This window comes from Buceros rhinoceros, unplaced genomic scaffold (assembly GCF_000710305.1).
Source record: "Buceros rhinoceros silvestris isolate BGI_N320 unplaced genomic scaffold, ASM71030v1 scaffold12953, whole genome shotgun sequence".
Classification (NCBI taxonomy): Eukaryota; Metazoa; Chordata; class Aves; order Bucerotiformes; family Bucerotidae; genus Buceros; species Buceros rhinoceros.
In genome coordinates, this window is record NW_010403100.1 from 5,181 (window position 1) to 24,423 (window position 19,243).

Genomic DNA, 19,243 nt, shown 5'->3' on the forward strand with positions numbered 1-19,243 from the left:
TTCCTGATAACATCAAGAGCTTTTACAAAGTAAATCACATCTGGCGTTTTCGATATGACAGGCCATTTCACAAAGGGACCAAGGACAAGGAGAACGAATTCAAGGTAAAGTACCATGCCCTTTCCTAAGCTGCTGGACTGATGGATTTACTTGTAACATCAACGATAGTTGTGTTTATTGTGCTATAACAAATTCTCTAGAAGAGACGATAGCTCAGGTTTAAGTATTTCTCTTCTCATTTTAATTAAAATAATATGAAAAATACATGGAAGATGGGAAGGTCTTGTTTTATATGGGAACAGGAGAGAAGAAAGTACCCATTGCAGTTTGCATCAGTGATTTATAGAAGGCAGAACTGGAGACAGCAGAACTGCCTTCACAGAAGTTTATAAGGCAGATGGGAAAACATTGTTCAGGGGCTAATCTAGGGTACAAAAAGGATTGCCAACAGTTATCTCACCCTCGAGCAAGGGAGAGGCAGTTTTGAATAAACTGCAACACAATGTTCTGTTCCTGTGATAGCAAGACTAAAAACTACCTCTGAACTTAGAGATTGTCTCAAGGAAGCTCAATAGTTCACTCCCCGATATGTTAATGACTTCTATCCCTCCTAGAAAAACGTCACACTGATAATTCATCTTATATTCTTCTGGTGCAACTTTAATACTGACCTACTATAAACTTACATCCCGATGCAGAATATATTCTGATATTTGAATACACAAAGACAATTATCCCATAATAATTTTGTTCTAAAGTTAGAGGAAAGAATTGTAAGGGTAATAAATTAGCTAAATTAAGTCAATACTGTTCTCCAATTAAAGCTCAGGGCTTTATTTTAATAGTACAGCTTATATATATAAGCACTATCTTATGTCTGGATTTGTTGTTTTACAAACTTCTTGCACAAAGTGTTTAACAGCAGTACATTTGGGTATCCCATCAGCCGTGCATTGTGGAATGTCACATAGGGCTTCACAGAGAAGAGCTGGTCGCTGTGTGGTCTGTAAGTTCTGCTTGTGAACTCTCCCTCTTCTCAAATGTTATCTCAGAAGGGAAATATTTAAATGCTGATTGAGTTGTGTATGACTTGTGGAGATTAGGGGACAACATATAATATAAAATAATACCATGTTTAAGAGTGAAGAATCAGCAGAAGTTATTAGTTAGGAATAGGTGCTAGAAAGTAAGGAGAAAAGTGGTTTCTGGAATAGACATTTCTGTAGAAATTAGATTGGTAATACTTTTTTTTAATGTATACTTCTGCTTAAATGAAGGTATTCATAAGAAAACTGGGAATAATTAAGAAAAATATAGAGGCAAGTTAGGGAAATAAATTGGTTTTGTATATTGTAGAGTCTGTGGGTGGAGAGGACCACACTGATCTTGGTGCAGAGTTTACCTGGAATATCTCGTTGGTTTGAAGTGGAAAAACGTGAAGTAGTGAGTATCAGACTGATGACAATACATATTGTGGGGTGATTACTTCCTTAATCGTATATTATTTGATTAACTACTTAAAGATTTATTACCCATGTCTCATTTCTTTGAGTAAGTTTTCAAGCTGGTTAGGACAAAATTATTTACCAAGTACTTTGAGTCATCTAGTTTCTCTTATCTCAAAAAGTATTACTAAGAACCACCCAATGATTCCTTTTAGCAGTTGAGAGAAAAATGAGTTGAGAGCAATAACGGGCAGCCAAAGGCAACGTTTAATGTCAGCAAATTACATTCTTGAAACTCAGTGTGATGTTACATTTAATACTTAGAATATCTACAGTTTAATCTATCTTTGAATATTCTTGAAAAGTGAACATTCTCCAAGTTCCTGTACTATAATAAAAGCCACGTTGGTGTATCTCTGCGTCCACCTAGAGCTCTGTTAAGTTCCCAGTTCTCAGCGTGGGCAGGGATTCATGCCTACGTAGAACCTGTAGGAATAGAGTCTAATTTAGCAACCCGTTACTGACACATGGTAATTTCTTCTCTATTGTTATATTTCTTAGAAAATCCTTAAATACATTTAAAATGGATTCGCAGGAGTGCTCCTCCAGTATAGATCTCTAAATAATCGGTCAATTGTTGAGTTCTGGAGTATAACATTAGTAACCATTTTCCTTCTTGTCAAAGCCAATTTTACAGTAGTCCCATTAAATACAGCGATGCCATTGTACAACAGATTTTCTCTAAAACTCTGTTGTGTTTTTCTTTTATAGTATCAACAAAATGTCAGTTGTTCACCATCCTGATATTCTCCTGTAGAAAACCAAAAATGAAATTTAGTAAAATAATCAAAAAATTGAGTGTGACCTGAGAAATTTTGTTGGTTGACTCCTACTGAATCCTTACTATGTTAATATGACCCCTAATATAAAGGTCCATTATAGTTACGGTTTCTAAAATTTAATTCTAATAGTTTTTTCCTGAGCGTGTACTAGATCATGACTCAGATTTGTGCTTGTAACTGGTAAGTTACAGTAGCCACAAGGCCTGTACTCTACCCTTCTCTTAGCTTTTCACTTTTCCTGCATTTCATGCCACCTGTGAGAAAAGCTTCCTCGCCCTCTAGAGAGTTTGGGCCCATCCTGCTCAAAGACTGCCCTTGACTGTAACTTGATTATCATCTTAGCTCAAAGCTTACCTTTAAACTCATCCATAATGTCTAGTTGTTCATTTTAGATGGGGGAACAAGCTCGCCCATGCTTGAGATCTGCTCTGTGCCCTTAAGCATCTCTCTCTGACCTTCTCAAGCCTAATTTGGATAAAGTTACCAAGGACAGTTTAGCCCTGAATTCCAAGAGTTCTGCTGCAGGCTGAAGTGTGTAAAGTGTTTTGCAGCAAGGGCTGAGTATCTACAGGAGACGAAAGGTTGTTTATTTTGGCCCTTGATTACATGATAAAATAAATTTTCTCTGCGCAGAGTGTTCGCTCAGAGAATGTAGCCCCTGTGAGAAGAACTTTTTCTGCCCCAATGCTCTAGAACACAGAATAATATTGTTTTCTTTTAAGAAAGCAAAAATAACCATTAATATATTTCATCTTTCAACTGAAGATTAAGTATGTGTGCAATGTTATTCACTTCTCTTACAGGTGGAAATGAGTCCCCTTGAGAATGCAATTGAAGTCTTAGAAAATAAGAACCAGCAACTGAGAACACTGATTACTCAGTGTCAAACTCGGCAGATGCAAAATATTAACCCTCTCACAATGTGTCTAAATGGGGTCATTGATGCAGCAGTTAATGGCGGAGTTGCAAGATACCAAGAGGTAAGCAATTATTTTCAGTTTATTGAAAATCTGTCATAAGACAGTTTCTTCCTGATTTTTTTCTCTGTACAGATGTAGCTCCTCCCTATGAGTTGAGGATGGAACCACTATATCAATAATAGTTTTAATTATACCTATATTGCAGTTTGGGGTGAGGTGATGTTAATATATATATAGCTTTATTGAAACAACCATTTTGCTGCAGATAATACCATAAACTTACTCCAGTGATGAGTCAATTCACAATTATGGTGTGTTCTTTAGTGATTTTTATGGGGATTTTTAATGAAATGGTTAATATTATTATAATATATTCCCTCCCATCTGGCCTTCTAAGTCAGGAGCTACTTTTGGCCAACCAGTGAATTTACTTTTGTGTGCTGATGTTCTAATTTTAATATACATACGTATGTATTAAAAAAGTACTTAACAAGAAATTTATTATCTTGAAGGATCATATTTTTCTGGATCCTTCTTCTTTCTCTTCTCCAATTTTTTAAGGAAAGCTAATTTCCAGAAAAATCTGGTAAGAAATAATACATATCATTAAGAAATGTCTAGTGCTGGATTTGTTCCCAACAGTTGTTCCTCATATCATCTTAAGGGAACCTTAAGTGTTTCGGATGCTGTATTTCCCCAGAGTTCTGAAACCACAGTAAAATAAAAGGAAGGGTATTTTTTCAGCCCAGCTTGATCATCATCTTTCTCCTTAGAGTCTTATGAAATACTTGAGTCTGCAGGTTGTTCTTTTTCCATTGAAAATGTCAAGTTGAATAACATTCTGTCCACCTGTCTCAAAGGCTGCAAGATTCAAAGTTCACTCAACATTGTTAAATTTGATAAAAATGCACAACTACAAGAAATTGAGTCTGCTCAAGTGTTAGAATCTGTCATCAGAACTGCAATGTTACAAAAATTGTGAGAATAAAGCACAGCAGTGCCACATTTGATGTTTCCCAGCTGTCTTTAAACAACAACAAAACACGATTTAGCATAGTAAAGAACCATGAAGCGAGTCCCTTGAGAAATAGAGTCATGTCAGAGGTATGTCTGGTTTGAATTAGCAGTGTCAGAGCAGCTCAGTGGCTCTGCATAGCATTCCATTCTTAGTGAGCATGTTAGAACATCCAGCTTGATCTTTTCTTGTGGTTGTTTTTAGCTGCAATTCTTGATCTCCTGGATGGTCTTCATGTTTCAATTCCCTTCTGGTCTCTCCCTCTCTCTTGCCATACATCTAAAATAGAACTTTCTACCTGTTTGTGTTGTAAACACCAAAACTGATAGCAATAGTTCTGAGATTTCAGAGGTTTTTTCCTATTTCACCTCATTCTCTTTGCATGTCCCTGTTTCAGTTTGTATATGTCCTGCTGCTGTTTTGCCATGTCTTGTCTTCTACCTTTCTTCTTTTCTCCTCCTCTGTAAAACTTTTCTCTGCCTATCTGTTTCACTTGGTTTTGCTTTCTGCTCTGTACAAAGCTCAAAATTCAGTCAGTCTTGGAGCCTGTGGGCTTGAGGTAAGCATGACCCTGTTGTTACAGATATCCTCCTTCCCTTCAGGCAACATCCAAGCTTTAAGAAGTGTTAAGATTCAGCAAATAACACCCTTTGGCCAGCTGCTGTCATCTTGATTCTGCCTTTTTCTTTCTCCTCCCCACCACCCTTTTTCTTTCTCCTTCCCCCACTCCACCTTTTTCTTTCTTCCCTCCTGCTGGGATAGAAAGCAAATAGCTCTAATTATTCAGTATTTCAGCCAGTATTGCAGGTGTTAAAGCTACACTTTCACTGGTTTCAATACAGGAACAGATTCCAGGAAAATCTAAAGAAGCAATAGTTATTATTCAGCACCTTCACGTGTGCTAAAAAATGGCTGTAGACTGAATCGCTTATTTTTAAAAATTTTTCTAAACACTACTGGAAAACCATGAAGAGTATGTGTTGTGCCCACTAATATCTCTTAAACTGCAGTTTGTACTCTGACTTACATTTTGTTTAGCTCCTTTACGTGTGCTAGAACAGTAGAGGCACTTTCATAATTAATTATTCGAAACTACTAGTTCCAAGAATGTTACTGGGTTTAGTTAAATTCTGTTATTTTTTTTCCCCTCCTTAAAGTACTGGTGATTTTTTAAAAGTTAGATTATTACATTTCTGACTCATATTACAGATCTGGATAAATTTCAGCCCAAAACCACTGGGACACCACCTGCTTGATATTGAAAGAACATTAAGCTTGTAGCTGAGGAAAAAACCTATCAGCTGGCAGACATTTGGGATTTGGGATTTTAGCAAGTGTCAGAGGGTTCCTTTTGACAATTTAAACATAATTTTTTTATAATTCTACTTATCTGCAGTGAAAGGAATATGTGAAATAATGTTCTTTATTACAGTATCAGCATTTTCGAGATAGGTCTCGGCACTTCCAAGTTATGGGTTGTCACAGCATGAGATTTTGAACTGAATCAGAGGAAGTGGTATATTTATCTCCAGCTCCACTTCTCCCCATGTTTAGAAATTATTCTGCATAGCAAAGATTTTAACAGCTAAAGTTGGATGGAGAACCTTGTAAGAAGAGTATGGGGGAAATGCCAAGACAGATGCAAAAGGAAAACACAGTACAGAGCAGAATCTTTATAATCTACACTATGCTATAGTCACAGAATCGTTTTGGTTGAAGAGAACTTTAACATCATCAAGTCCAACAGTTCACCCAGCACTGCCAGGTCACCACTAACCCATGTCCCTCAGCACCACATCTGTATGTCTTTTAAGTATCTCCAAGGATGGTGACTCCACCACTTCCCTGGGCAGATGGTTCCAATGCTTCATAACACCTTTTGTAAACAAATTTCCTAAAATCCAACCTATACCTCCCCTGGTGCAGCTTGAGATGCAACTTACCCTCTCAACTCCATGGACAGAAAACCATGTGTACTTAGAGCTTTGTGTACAGATTCTTTTTGGGACAAACAAATATTTGAGAAGGTCTAGAAATGTCTTAAATGAGCAGCTGGGCATTTTTTTACATAATAGTGTCAAGAATTGCTGTAAACCCGATGTAATGCTTTTACTAGGCAGGGTAGTTGCCTCATTAAGAAAGATGTAATCATGAACGAACAGGGGAGTGTGATGTCCAGGCTATTGCTGGTGGGTGAAATAACTTTGGGGTACTATAGCTGGTACAACTTAAGCATTGGAAATGGGGTAGAAAGTCATGTAAGCTCATGAAGACACCTGGATGTTGGTCAGATACTCCTGAAGTGAAAAGTGTGGCTTTTTGATATCAACGTCACTGTGAGTTCCTTAAAACATTATTTATAGTAAGAGCGAATAAGAAGGTACTGGAGCTGTGACATTACCTATAATAGCATACAATTCCAAGCTGTTCTTAATAGATCTTTATGTTTAAGGAGTAGTGAAGCTCCTGGTGTGGGGAGAGAGGAAAATCTAACTCTTTGAAATTATTTGAAACTCTTATGTCACAGCTAATAAGGAATATATATTCAGTTCAGATGACCTGTGTTTGGTTTCAATTCTGATTTGCAGGTTTCCAAATTTGATTCTGGATTTGTCCTGGATATTGAACAACTGGTAAACACCTCTCAAGAGAGGCTGCAATTTACTTGCCCTTAGTCTCCACCAATGCATACATGAATAATGAATGATTTAGCATTTATTATCCTCTGCTGTAGTAGAAAGGAGCTTTGTTTCGAAAATCTAGAAACATGTTTTAAAAAAAATAAAAGGTATGAGTTTTTACTCACTTTATGTTACCTTGTGATTTTACTCTGCTTAGGCATTTTTTGTCAAGGAATACATCTTGAACCATCCAGAGGATGGAGAGAAGATCACACGCTTGAGAGAGCTGATGCTTGAGCAGGTAAAGTGGAGAAAAGACTGACTAGGTGGCCTGCTCAGCTGTTGTAGCTAAAAGTGTCCCAAAACAAAATACAAAGTTGCAGAGGTTAATAATCACCCAGTGGTCTTCAGTATTTTCTGAATTATATTGCAAGGAGACAATAACCTCCTATACAAGCAGGTTTCTGGGTCATGTTAATATTTTTTCCCTAGTCATTTTCATCATCATCTTAATTTCAAACTGTTCTAAATTAAAGGTTGAATGAGAGGCAAGTTTTTGTCTTGTGATGCTAATATGCAAATACTTGCATAACATATTTTACCATTAGTACATAATAAACATCTCATTGAAATACTTGATAGCTTCAGCAAATAACTGTATGACGTATCTTACCAATACTACAGAACAAACTTTTTACTACAGTTTAGCGTAAGAGAAAAAAAACCCTTAAAAATCTTATTACAGTAGAAGATATAACAATAATTGCCATAGTAGGTAGGCAGTAAGATAAACACCAAGTGAGTAAACAGGTGAGTATTCTCTGCATTATGTTATTTTTGTACCATTTCTTTGTGTATTTTTAAGACAACAACGTACGAGCCTCAAATATGAAATGTCTTCATTTGGAAATGCTGAAAAAAATATTTTTGATCAAATGATCTTATTAAGTATTTCAGCTTTTTAAACTGACCTTTACCTCTCTTTATTCTATGCACCATGTTAAAATTTCAAACTTTATTCCCATCTGGGGATAAAGAGGTCAGAGTATTGGAATTTGGCAAGATGGAAATTCCATTTTTCATCATTTTCATAATTTTTCATCAGCATTGTGGTATCTTTTGATCAGATCACACTAACTCTTACATTTTAAAACCAGAGTTAATAATTTCCTGTGACACATGAATTCCAAGCAAAAGCAGTTAAACCCTGTCTGGCACCCACAGATGATGTAACAGAACACGGAGCATTCAGAAGGGCCGAGATGCCGTGTGTGAGGATGGATGTGCTGCAGCCCTGACCTCGGGTCAGTGAGGCTGCGCAGCTGTGTGCCCGCTCACATGCTGCCTGAAAACGTCAGCTAGTAGCTCTCAGCCAAGATATTACAGCATGGCGTAGCTATTTTGTTTTTAAATTTGAGTTTATCTGATTCCTCATGTATTTTAAATGCCAATGACCAAATCTGAACAAGATTAGATTTTTAGTAATATTATTCTGAAGCTTGTCATGCCTTGCATCAACAATATGCATAAAGCCACCACTTACTGAGGTCAGTGGGGAGTTGCAGTAGGGTAGGGAACCATGGACTTCATTGAAGGTATGTTACAGGGTCTCTGGTGGATGTCACCATTGCTGTTTCATGCTTTTTATAACTATTCTTGTAGACAACAGCTTTTATTTAGGGTTTTTATTAGGGTTGCCTTGTTAAGTTGCTGTTTAGCCACATTCTTCACTAGGTTATCCGTAGTGGGTTTTGCATTAGAGTTGAATTCACGTAGGCCAAATCTTTGGGAAAGTTGAATAGGAAAATGGGAAGACTGTAATTGTTTATTACTGGTTTTGGTCATAGGTGTTGTTTGATTACAGGTCTGTCAGGATTTAGATAGATGCTTTTAATACAGCATGCATTTTGTTGGATTTTTTTTATTAATACCCTGATTTTTATATCGAAAGCTTAAAGAAAATGGAGGAAAGTATTTTCTCCCTTGCCTCCTGTATCTCCTGCAGGCCCAGATTCTAGAATTTGGCTTGGCAGTGCACGAGAAGGTGGTGCCGCAGGATATGAGGCCGTTGCACAAAAAGCTGGTGGATCAGTTCTTTGTGATGAAGTCAAGCTTGGGAATACAGGTACGTGAGCAGGTGCACCAATAAACCGAGAGACTGTTTAGCTGCAGTAAGGGTTGTTTAATTTTCCTAAGCAACAAATAGTGACATCTTACGGTTGGTTGCCCACATGACATCTTGTAGCATACTTACAGTACCACAAAGTGAAGAGAAAGTTAAACTTCCCGTACAGTGCAGAGAAAAATAGTCACATTTTACTAAAGGGAAAGCATCATCAGCCAAAAGTTAAAATATTTTTCTTGCTAATGATGAAGATGATCCAAAATGCTTAATGGTATTATGTTAATTTTAATTACTCTTCCTTTAACAACTTGACAGGAATTTTCTGCCTGTGTACAAGCTAGCCCTGTTCATTTCCCAAATGGAAGTCCCCGTATATGCCGAAATTCCGTACCTGTTTCTATGAGCCCTGATGGTGCCAGGGTAATACCGCGACGCAGGCAAGTTAAAACACTAGAAATTTATAGGTTTGTTCTTTTTTTCACCCATGGAAAACAATGCATAAAATACTTTTATTGTGTGCATGCTTCCTCATATGGTCCACCTGAAATATACTCAGTCATGAATAGCTGATATATATATACACACACGCACTACCCCACACCCTCCCCACCCCACCCCCCGCCAAACTAATAAATCCAGATTAACCTGTGGACATTAATAAGCGTGCTGTTTTCACGTGAAAAATAACGATTGACAACTAGAGTTAAGCATTTTGTATTTCATTATTCTTAAATAGTCCCTTGAGTTACCCAGCTGTCAATCGGTATTCATCCTCATCACTGTCATCCCAAGCTTCTGCTGAAGTCAGCAATATCACTGGGCAATCAGAAAGCTCCGATGAAGTTTTTAACATGCAGGTAAGAACTACTGTCATTCTTCAAACTAAACAGGATTTTTCTTACAAGGCTGTTTACTAAATTAATGCTTCTATTATTTCATTCAGAAATCTCAAAGTTATTGCTGATACTTTTTTTTTAAAAAACGAATCTTTAAATGGGCTACTAATCTCCTTAGCTTAGAAGGAACAATTTTTTATGTAACTGTTTCTCCTTAACTTAGCATGGATATTTTTACAAAAGTAATAAGCAGCAATGCATTATGATTGAAAATCATCTGACCTTGCGTAGACTGTTCTGTCCAGTTGTCACAGTTGCAATGTAATTATTTTAATATATTAATTACATTTCTGTTTATTTGATATTTTACTACATCTTTGTTAGTTACATCAATGCTCTTCATAGTGGTTTGCTATTTTGAAATGCTGAGAAACTGGTCTAATAAATTACAAGTTCTTTGTTTTAGTGAAAAGTATGGTTTAGATTTTTGATTTCCAAACCAGTAAGTGTGATGTGGTAACAGCATCTCTCCTATACACAGCCTAGTCCGTCTACCTCAAGCCTGAGTTCTACTCATTCTGCTTCACCTAATGTGACCAGTTCTGCTCCATCCAGTGCCAGAGGTCAGTGCTTGTCTCCTGTGGTATACTGTATTAAATGGTTCTTGATACATTACCCAGTTGAATTTCTGAATGATATCACTGGTCAGATATCAAATTTAGCCAGTTGTTCAAGGAATATGAATTACTGGGGACAGAGGATTTCTTTGTTATAAGCAAAGTGTTGAAATGTTTGAGTTTCACTGCATGAATTTAATCACTTGACACATTTGTATTCTAGCTTCTCCTCTGTTGTCTGACAAACATAAGCATTCCCGAGAAAACTCTTGCCTGTCCCCCAGAGAGAGGCCCTGCAGTGCCATCTACCCTACTCCTTTGGAAACCTCACAGGTAGGGAGCTTTTTTTGGGAGTCCTCTGAACAAAAGTAGTTAAAAGGATGATACAAACACTCCTTGAACTTCGAGCAGATTCAGTCTGCTCACTGCTGTTAATTTTCAAGGGCTTTTTTGGTTGTTTTTATAAGCAACACTCAAAAATATTTTACACGAAAAAGATGAGAACAGAACACATGGTGCTTGATCATACTTTTGCTTGCTTTGTCTAGGTTCAGATCTGATTTTTTGTATTTACTCACTGTAGCGAGAGAAAGATGCAAAGATTTATCAGATGACACAGCCTGCTTATGTGAAACAGCAGCGTTTATTCAATCTAGGGAAGAAGAAAGAAAGAAAAACTTGTTATCACGGTGGTTGTCCATGTTGACCTCCCCTTTATTTCTTCTGAAATAGCTAATCCTAGCCACTGTGAGGTAATAAACCACTCCATGTGGCAAACCCTATTTTTCAATGTAGTTTCAGAAAAGAAAGGTAGACATTTTGTTACTCCAGAGAAAAGAATGAGTTGTGTTCTTACCTTAAAATTACTGTCGCGTAGGACTGTATGAAATTTTTACCTTTTGAGTTACCTGAAACACAAAATAAGCTTGGCGAGCTGGCCAATTTTGAATCCTTATTTCATCTTTTCTTCTTAATGGACCTACTTTCCTGAAGTGCTTTCCTTTAGCACAGTTGCTGTTTTAATCCGTGCCATCACTCAGTGCACCTCTTGCTGAAACTTAGATGAGAGCATAAGCGCAGCGTAAAAGGCCCTTCTCTCAACACTCTCATTTCCACCACAGATTTTGCCTCTGATAAAAAACAACTTGGTAGTCCAGGATCCTTTATTTTAGAAATTATTTGTTGGTTTCTCAGTAGTTGTATTCTTGTCCTTTGCTTCCTCAGTTACTGAATTGGCTCTTGATTTAATTTTTACTTCTTTTCTGTTTAAGCCCTCATGTTGTTACCTGAGGGCTTAAGAAGTAATACTGAAGCTTAGCCAGATTTAAGGGCAGTTCTTGGGTACTACTTACTGGTGTATCTGCTGCGTGCTTTCTCAGTGGTAGTGGAGTCAAATCAACACACAGGAAAGACCAGGAGATGTTCTTTAAATAAAGCGGTTTTACAGTTTGCCGCAAAGAAAAAATTATACCATTTTTGCTCCCAGACTGCAAACTCTTGCTTTGCCAAGTGGAATGCGACTTCTATCCCCCACTCTACTCGAGATCCGATAAGGGAGGCTGATGAGCTCGTAGGCCCAGTCTCCACTCTCTCTGACACTCGCCCGGCAGGAAAATCTCCTAATCTGTCTCTACCCTCAGTGTCCCAAGAGAGGGTAAGTAGAAAATTAATTTGATCGTACACTACAGTGAAGTCTGTTTCAAAGGTGAGAAGGTCTGACAGTTTCCTTCTGCCCTCATAACCATAACTGAGGATATGTCTTTCTGGGGAAAGGTACAATTTCTTTCTGTGGTGCTCTGTTCCCTGAGCAATAATATGGACTGTGATCAGAAACAAAATTCTGATTCTCTGCCTTCTGATTAAAAAGGGGGAAAGAAATCTTCAGGACAAGAGTAAGAAGGTATCTTAGAGATAACTAAGATTAGAATTAGAATTTAGATAATCAAACTGTTCCTTGCCCTTTCTATTTTTATTCTAACACCAGTTAACTTCAACAGGCTTTGGCTGGAGCTTCACACCAAGCTAATGGGGAAAGAACCACCCATTTGTGAATGGCTTTTGAATGCTTAATTCACTGCTTAGTGAACGCAATTTTCACACTCCAAGTCCAAATCAAGTCCTTTCAGGCCATAGCTATCTCATTTAAAGAAGTCTGATGGACTTCGTAGAACAATACCTCAGCAGTACTGCATCCATTTCCGTCATTGAATTTGATGCTTAAGGTTATCTATGTACAGCTGTTTTCAATCAACATCCGTTTGTGCTTTCTTTCTCATCTCTGGCTGAGCAATTGTACGCTGTCTCTCCAGCTCTTCCCCTACTCTGAAGAAAAGTGCCTGCTGCCATTGACTGGTCAACAAGCCTTCGTAGTATTTGCGCTGTTATTCTTCCTAATGGAGCTTGTGGGGTTTCACACTTCTGGGGGTTTTTTGCATCTCATTGAACATCCTGTGATTGCTCTTGTTCTTCCATATGGTTTTATGTTTCATTATTTTAGTATGTCCTTGTTTCTCTGTATTTCATTCAGCTTTTGTCTCTTTACCTCCTCCAATCAGTTGCTTTTTCAGCCTTTGCTCTTTATCTTCACAACAGAAAACAGATTTCAGCACTCGCCCAACAGATCCTAGGGCACTTGCGGACTCACTAGGTAGTGAGCATTCAATCCAGACCAGGCAGGAATGTAGGACCACATTTTCTGTCACTTTAGAATGTACGTGTATTTACACCACCTGATTTTAATGGTACCTTCAGGAAAACAGGTATTACCTGATCCAGTATGACTCTAGCACAGCATAGTTTGGCAAACTTAGTGCAACTCAAAGTCTACCAAAGCATTCTCTCTCTCAGATGTTTTAAGACAAGTTGAACTTGTATTTATTCCTTATTTTGTAACCTAGAGCTGCAACATGTTAGATCAATGATGATTGCTTTGCAGCTGTGTTTGCTATTTTGTGGAACCACAGCATAGTGCCTCGCTGACTCAGCATGGTCCTGTGTGAACACTGGAAGGAGATACAAGAATAGGATTTGATAGGATTTGGATTTCATGATTGTCTGATCTTGCTTTTAAAAAAAAAGGGGGGGAGGAAAAAAGTAGAGCTTAGCTTTTCTGATTTCCTTTGGAAAGTACATCTGAATTACCTGTAGGATTGACTGTATGCTGTTAACATCTGGTATCAAGATAAAATAGGGACTCAGAATTATTTGAACGCTGCCAAAAGAAATAACCACTGTAATTTTAAAATTGTTTCACAAATCTACTGTGATTTCTAAAAAAAAGGAATATTCAGAAAAGGAAAGACAATGGGTCACTTCTTATCTGCAAAAGAAGTAAGATCACTGCTTCCTAAGAAGTCAGGACTAGAAATAATACACAATGCTTTTTGAAGATAAAGCCTTAACCTGAATGTGGACAAACATTACACCTTGTTCAGATCCTGATTCTGCAATGAAATCATTGCAAATCTATCCCTGCACTCATTTAGTAATCTGTCAAGCTACCACTTGAGGAATGAGCCTTATTTCATTTTTTAGGGAGCTGGAAACTGTCAAAACTCAGTACATAATGATTGTTCCTCTGAATCTGGTGCGTACACTTTTCAGGAAACTAGTCTGCTGCCTATTTGTATACACTTTTTTATTAAACTATTTGTGTTCTTAGGTGATGTTTATTACTTTGCCTCCAAAGTAGACCTGTGTGGTGGGGATAATAACAAAAGGATATTTGTTTTCTTTAAGGCTGCTGAAATACAACAGCAGCTATGTATAAAACATGCTGTTCTCAATTTACAGAGAATGCTGTTTAATCATATTGGAGATGGTGCTTTGCCACGAAGTGATTCCAATCTGCCTGGCCCTGACAAAGGTAAGTGGAAATGCTGCACCATACCGATCTTGGAAGCAATAAAAAGATAATGAATCTGTCATAGTAGAATGCTGTCCTGTAGAATGCTAATTCTGAGTGCATACTGGTAACTCCGAGTTTCACAACATTCTAACTCACTAACTAAATTACATTAACACTGTTTAAGTTTCAAAACGCTTTGCCAAAAAGGGAGGAACATGATGTTTGAACTGAGCGGTGCGCTCAGAAGGGCCCAGAAGTTTGCAGAAGCAATGATGGTGGAGCACCAGGTTGCAGCAGGCTGCCTGTGGGAGCTGTTCTTTCCGGTTCTCAAAGGAAACATATGGAGACTGGAGCAGAGAGAAGCTAAAGGGATGGATAGAGTCCTGCAGTTTGGTACCTGCAGTTCCTCTTTACGAAGTAGAAGTCACTGCACTTTGGTTACCCTTTGATGGAAGGGAAAAGATCAATTTGTTGTTTGGCTTTTTGGTTTTAATTACAGTAAATGATAAAGCTATGAATTTCCATAGAGAAAATATTGCTTTTTATAACTTTGCATGTGGCGAATTTCAGTATTGTTGGCACAGTTATTGTGCCATGATTTCATTATGTGCTCGATGTCCATAATATGCTCCCGCATTTCATTATGCACTGCTCTTCGTGGTACCCTGAATAAAGATACAGTAAAACAGGTGTATTGAATATAAATATTTTAAGAATATACTGTAACAAGAACATATTAGGAATCAGCTTTTCATCAGTAAGAGCTGTTTCTTCTAAGTATTTTTGGGTCCAAGTTTTTATGAAAGCTCAAGTGTGGAATTTTTCGCAGGGGTGAAAAACATGTTAAATAAGTTAACATGGAAATGCAAAACTTTTCCACTGGCATATGCAGCCAAGTACATTACATAATTGTTAAAATAAAATATTGTCTCCTGCAGACTTTAGCAGTCCAAAGAACTGTCTTCTTGGATGACTTAAAAGAAAAAAATTGGCTTTTCAAGAGGTTCAGGCGTTTGAAGTACCTAGATCTGATGCCAAGTCATTTTTAGGTTGAGGGCAAAACCATTTTGCTAGGTGACAGTCTACAATAAAAAGCAAGCAACATATTGCATATTTTGGCAATAAAAAAAGCAAAATGATCCTCTAGAAAATAGATTAGTCTGTGCACCGTTCTCAGGGTCAACTAATGTGCAATTATACTGTAACAATATTGTTACAGATATGAAACAAATATTATTTGTACTGTACTTTTTGTATGAAGTCTGGTATAGTGGGATTGCAGTCCTCCTCAGAGCCCCGGGGTTGCTATAATACCAATAATTGATACCATCAGTTAGTAACAATACTTTGCTTTTTGCTTCATCTTTGTAAATGAGCACAGAATCCTTGCATGTTGTTCTCTATTTCTGACTATGCAACGATTAGACAAGAAGGAAACTGGCAAGGCAAGAGTTTTGAGGCTTTAAGGGTGTGAGGTTTTTTGGTGGTGGGTTTTTGTTGGGATTTTTTTGAGAGGAAGGGGAGGTTTGAAGCAGGTTTTTTCCATTTTTTTTACAGGACGTATAAGAAAAACTGTGGGGTTTAAGTTAGCTTTTGTTTTGTCCTTTTTAAATGCCCTATTTTTCTGTCTATCTGACTTCTTTCCAATATTGATGGCTCCTTGATAACATGAGATAATCCAATTCTATTAAGGAAGCTGTGGAATCATGCAATTAAAGTCATCGGACAAAATCAACAGCCAGTTTTATGTATGTCAAGGTGATAGTCAATTTACATGATCAAGCAGAGATCTTTGACCATGGATTCAAACAGTGTATGCTAATTTCCTCAGTCCACAATAATTTCTTAATTTGATTTTACACACGCACCTTCATTTCTTCTGCTTTACTCCATTTTGTGCCCTTCTTTCAACCTTCTTTCAATGCTGAATTTGTAGCCTGTGCAGGCAACAAAATGTTAGCATGGAAAGCTTTATGAGGAAGGTTGATTGGAATTTGGTGAGTTCCTTTCTGTAGACCCTTCTGTATGTTAAATGTTAATGAAAACAGTTTATGAATAGTCAGTTCCCCTCTGCCTAGAAACCTCTAAATAAGAGTCTGCTGCAAAGATAAACTAATTATATTGACAGGCTTCAAGCTTATCTCCCTTTGTAGATAAATTTGCAGTGCACCAGAGTGCTATCTCAGCTGCAACTGTTGTTGATGGTCCCAACTGTTACACGACTGCAAACTGCCCTGAGGGCCAGATGCATATATCAGACAACTAGAAGATTGGCAGCCTTTCAGAGCTTTTCAAATGCTGATGTAATTATAAGAGCTTTTCAGGCATGCTTGTTAAGTTGTTTAACGTTTGCACGCTTTTTTACCCTCCTGAGTAAAGTCAAGTCAGAGAGCTAGAAGTGTTGATGCCTATGCCAGCTTTTTCATTCTCTTCCAGCTGTAAACACCACTCCCAGCAGCTGGAGCCTGGACAGTGGGAAGGAAGCCAGAAACACATCAGAAAGTGGAAAGCTAATATCTCCTCCCGTACCGCCAAGACCTGCACAGACTGGTGAGTTAACAGACAATTCAGGCTAAGCTCCAGTAAAAAAAAATATTTACTTGAGGGCTTAAGATTGTTTCCACTCTGATTAATGTTTAACTTTTTGGGCAGCTTAATTTATTATTTGATTACTTACGGGGAAGGCTGTAGAACTGCCTCCGCAGGTATTTGCATCTCGTTAATGTTCTCTGTAGCATTCTGTATCCAATAGTCTGCCCCTTCACTTGATGACTGAGTGGTTTCAGATAGTCCATGCTGATACTAGGGAGGATGATCAAATTTAATCTTTTATTCTTTTGATAATTGGAAGTTAGCAATCAGAAATTATCATTAACCACAAAGAATCTTACTGGCCAGAAAATGCACAGCAGTTGAGAGTTCTGTTACCATCCAATTTGCCTTTCAAAAGATTAATTTTCATTTAAAGGAAAGGCTGCTTACTCTGTGAAACTATAAATGTAATTGTTCTCAAAGGAGTGAATATGATTTTTGTGTTTTAGACTTATGCCTCGATGTCCAGGCTTGTTTTCAGTATATTTACGGGTAAATGTTTGTTGATATAAGTACATTATGTGCTGTCTTCTTTCCTATTTGAAATACGAATAACAATAAGAAGAGGAGGGCAAAAGTTGTTATACTGACTTCTTTTTAAATTCTGTTATCGTTTGGTAGGATATAAACCAATTTACAGTGATACAAAATTTGACAGAGAAGATGGATGCAGAAATTTCATATACTTCATTGATTGTACTGCAAGATAATCCTGGGAACAAAGTAAAATAAAATCACTAAAACTATTTGCAGCCATTAAGCAAGTACCTAAAGGGAACCACAGATAATGTTTGTGTATCAAATGATCTCCTATCCACTTAAAATTATTTCTTAGTGAAAATTGAAATGCCAAGATTGCACTGAAATCTTTCTGATTTTACAGCATCACCAGCAAGACACATAGCCTCTGTTTCCCCTTCTCCTGCTGGCAGATCACCGATGAAGGTATGGTCTTACTGCAGTGAACTGCCTTGGTGGAACAGGTCGTATGTGTTGTGGGGTAGATAGTATATATTCCATATACAGTATTTGGGATTATATTATGTTTTCCTTTTATTATCATTAAAATCATTCACAAGAGTGAATATCCGTAATGATTACAGCAGCTCTAAAGATTTTTCAAAACTGCAAGCAAGAAACCTAATCTTCACAATCTTTAGACTCTCAATATTCGGCTTCTCACTTACATGGATTATTGAGGTCCTCTGAGTCAGTGGATGGAAGGGAACGTTAAGAATGTAAAAGGTGCCTGATGCTTCACCTAGTCCAGAATTCTGTCTCCCACAGTGGCAAAAGGGAGATGCCCACTGAGAAGAACCTATTGTGCAACCCATTTCTCTTACTCCTCCAGCATCTAGAGCTGTTGGATTAGAGGGTGTGTTAGAAAGTAATCTCTACTTCAGTCATTTTAATATTTATTTCCTCTGCAGAACAACCCTGGGAGACTGTATAAGACAATGAAAGTAGTTTGAAGCCTGGTAGTAGGAAACATTAAGCATAGGCTGTCAATAAGCATTGATTCTTCTGTGGCAGTTAAATACCCATAGCGATTGGGAATCCAGGCTAAACTGAGCAGGTTTCATTTCTCTTTCAAGATACTTGAATGTGTCAGCTTCCCCTTGTTGCACAACAGTGTATTTGTTAGAAAACATGACCAGGAAATATGGTGACAGCATTGAGAGTCTTCCACAGCTCTGGAGGACAGAGTCATGCAGCCTGCATGTTCCAGGCAATGCCAGTATTGATGTACTGCACATTAGTCTCGGGGATAGCCTTTACCACCCCACCGAAGCAGAGGTATTCTATAGTTAGAAATATGAGGGTCAACCACCTGGAAAGACAGCAAATAGAAAGGAGCATGACTGGTGCTTCAGTCACTGAGTAAGTTAGCCCTGCCAAAGTGATCCTTCACCTACCCAAGGCCTAACTACTGCTGTAAAGGTACAGATCTCCTGAGGAGGAGGGACTCGTGACACTCCTTTACCCTTGAGGTCCCTAATTGCAAAGCTGCAGTCATTTTCCTCTTTGTTGTAACATTTTCACTTGAGCCTGTAACATCTCCACTTGTGGCTGCACGGTGTTCCAGGTTCAACACACAGCAATTGCGTTGGCCATCGGTGCCCCATAGGCCTATCACCATAGCATACCTTCTGCTGAAGTGAGCACTGATCCCATGTTTCACACTAACTGCTTACCAGAAAGCTCTACAGAGCGTTAGGATCACGTACTAAAGGTGAGCAACTCTTCCTTTTTTTCCCAAGTGGGCTCAGTACTGGTGGTTCTTACGGATGTTTCAAGCTTGTCCTAATATTTGCTTCTAAAAGCCTAGACAGAATTTAATCATTTTACAGCCAAACTCTGGATTGCCGCTTGGGAGAGGAAT

The 19,243-nt window shown here is 37.9% G+C and overlaps 1 protein-coding gene across 1 annotated transcript in view; it reads left to right on the forward strand.

The window, feature by feature from the left end:
• Positions 1-19,243, forward strand: part of LOC104490579 (dedicator of cytokinesis protein 4-like) — a gene marked incomplete at its 5' end in the record, with an annotated part of 27,146 nt that overhangs the window by 5,095 nt on the left and 2,808 nt on the right. Inside the window, 12 exons of the mRNA XM_010132881.1 lie at positions 18-104; positions 1,357-1,443; positions 3,091-3,267; positions 7,061-7,144; positions 8,849-8,968; positions 9,284-9,405; positions 9,705-9,825; positions 10,346-10,427; positions 10,645-10,754; positions 14,214-14,286; positions 16,705-16,818; positions 17,744-17,805. Of these exons, the coding sequence (XP_010131183.1) occupies positions 18-104; positions 1,357-1,443; positions 3,091-3,267; positions 7,061-7,144; positions 8,849-8,968; positions 9,284-9,405; positions 9,705-9,825; positions 10,346-10,427; positions 10,645-10,754; positions 14,214-14,286; positions 16,705-16,818; positions 17,744-17,805 (1,239 nt within the window). The remainder of the gene's footprint in view (positions 1-17; positions 105-1,356; positions 1,444-3,090; positions 3,268-7,060; positions 7,145-8,848; positions 8,969-9,283; positions 9,406-9,704; positions 9,826-10,345; positions 10,428-10,644; positions 10,755-14,213; positions 14,287-16,704; positions 16,819-17,743; positions 17,806-19,243) is intronic.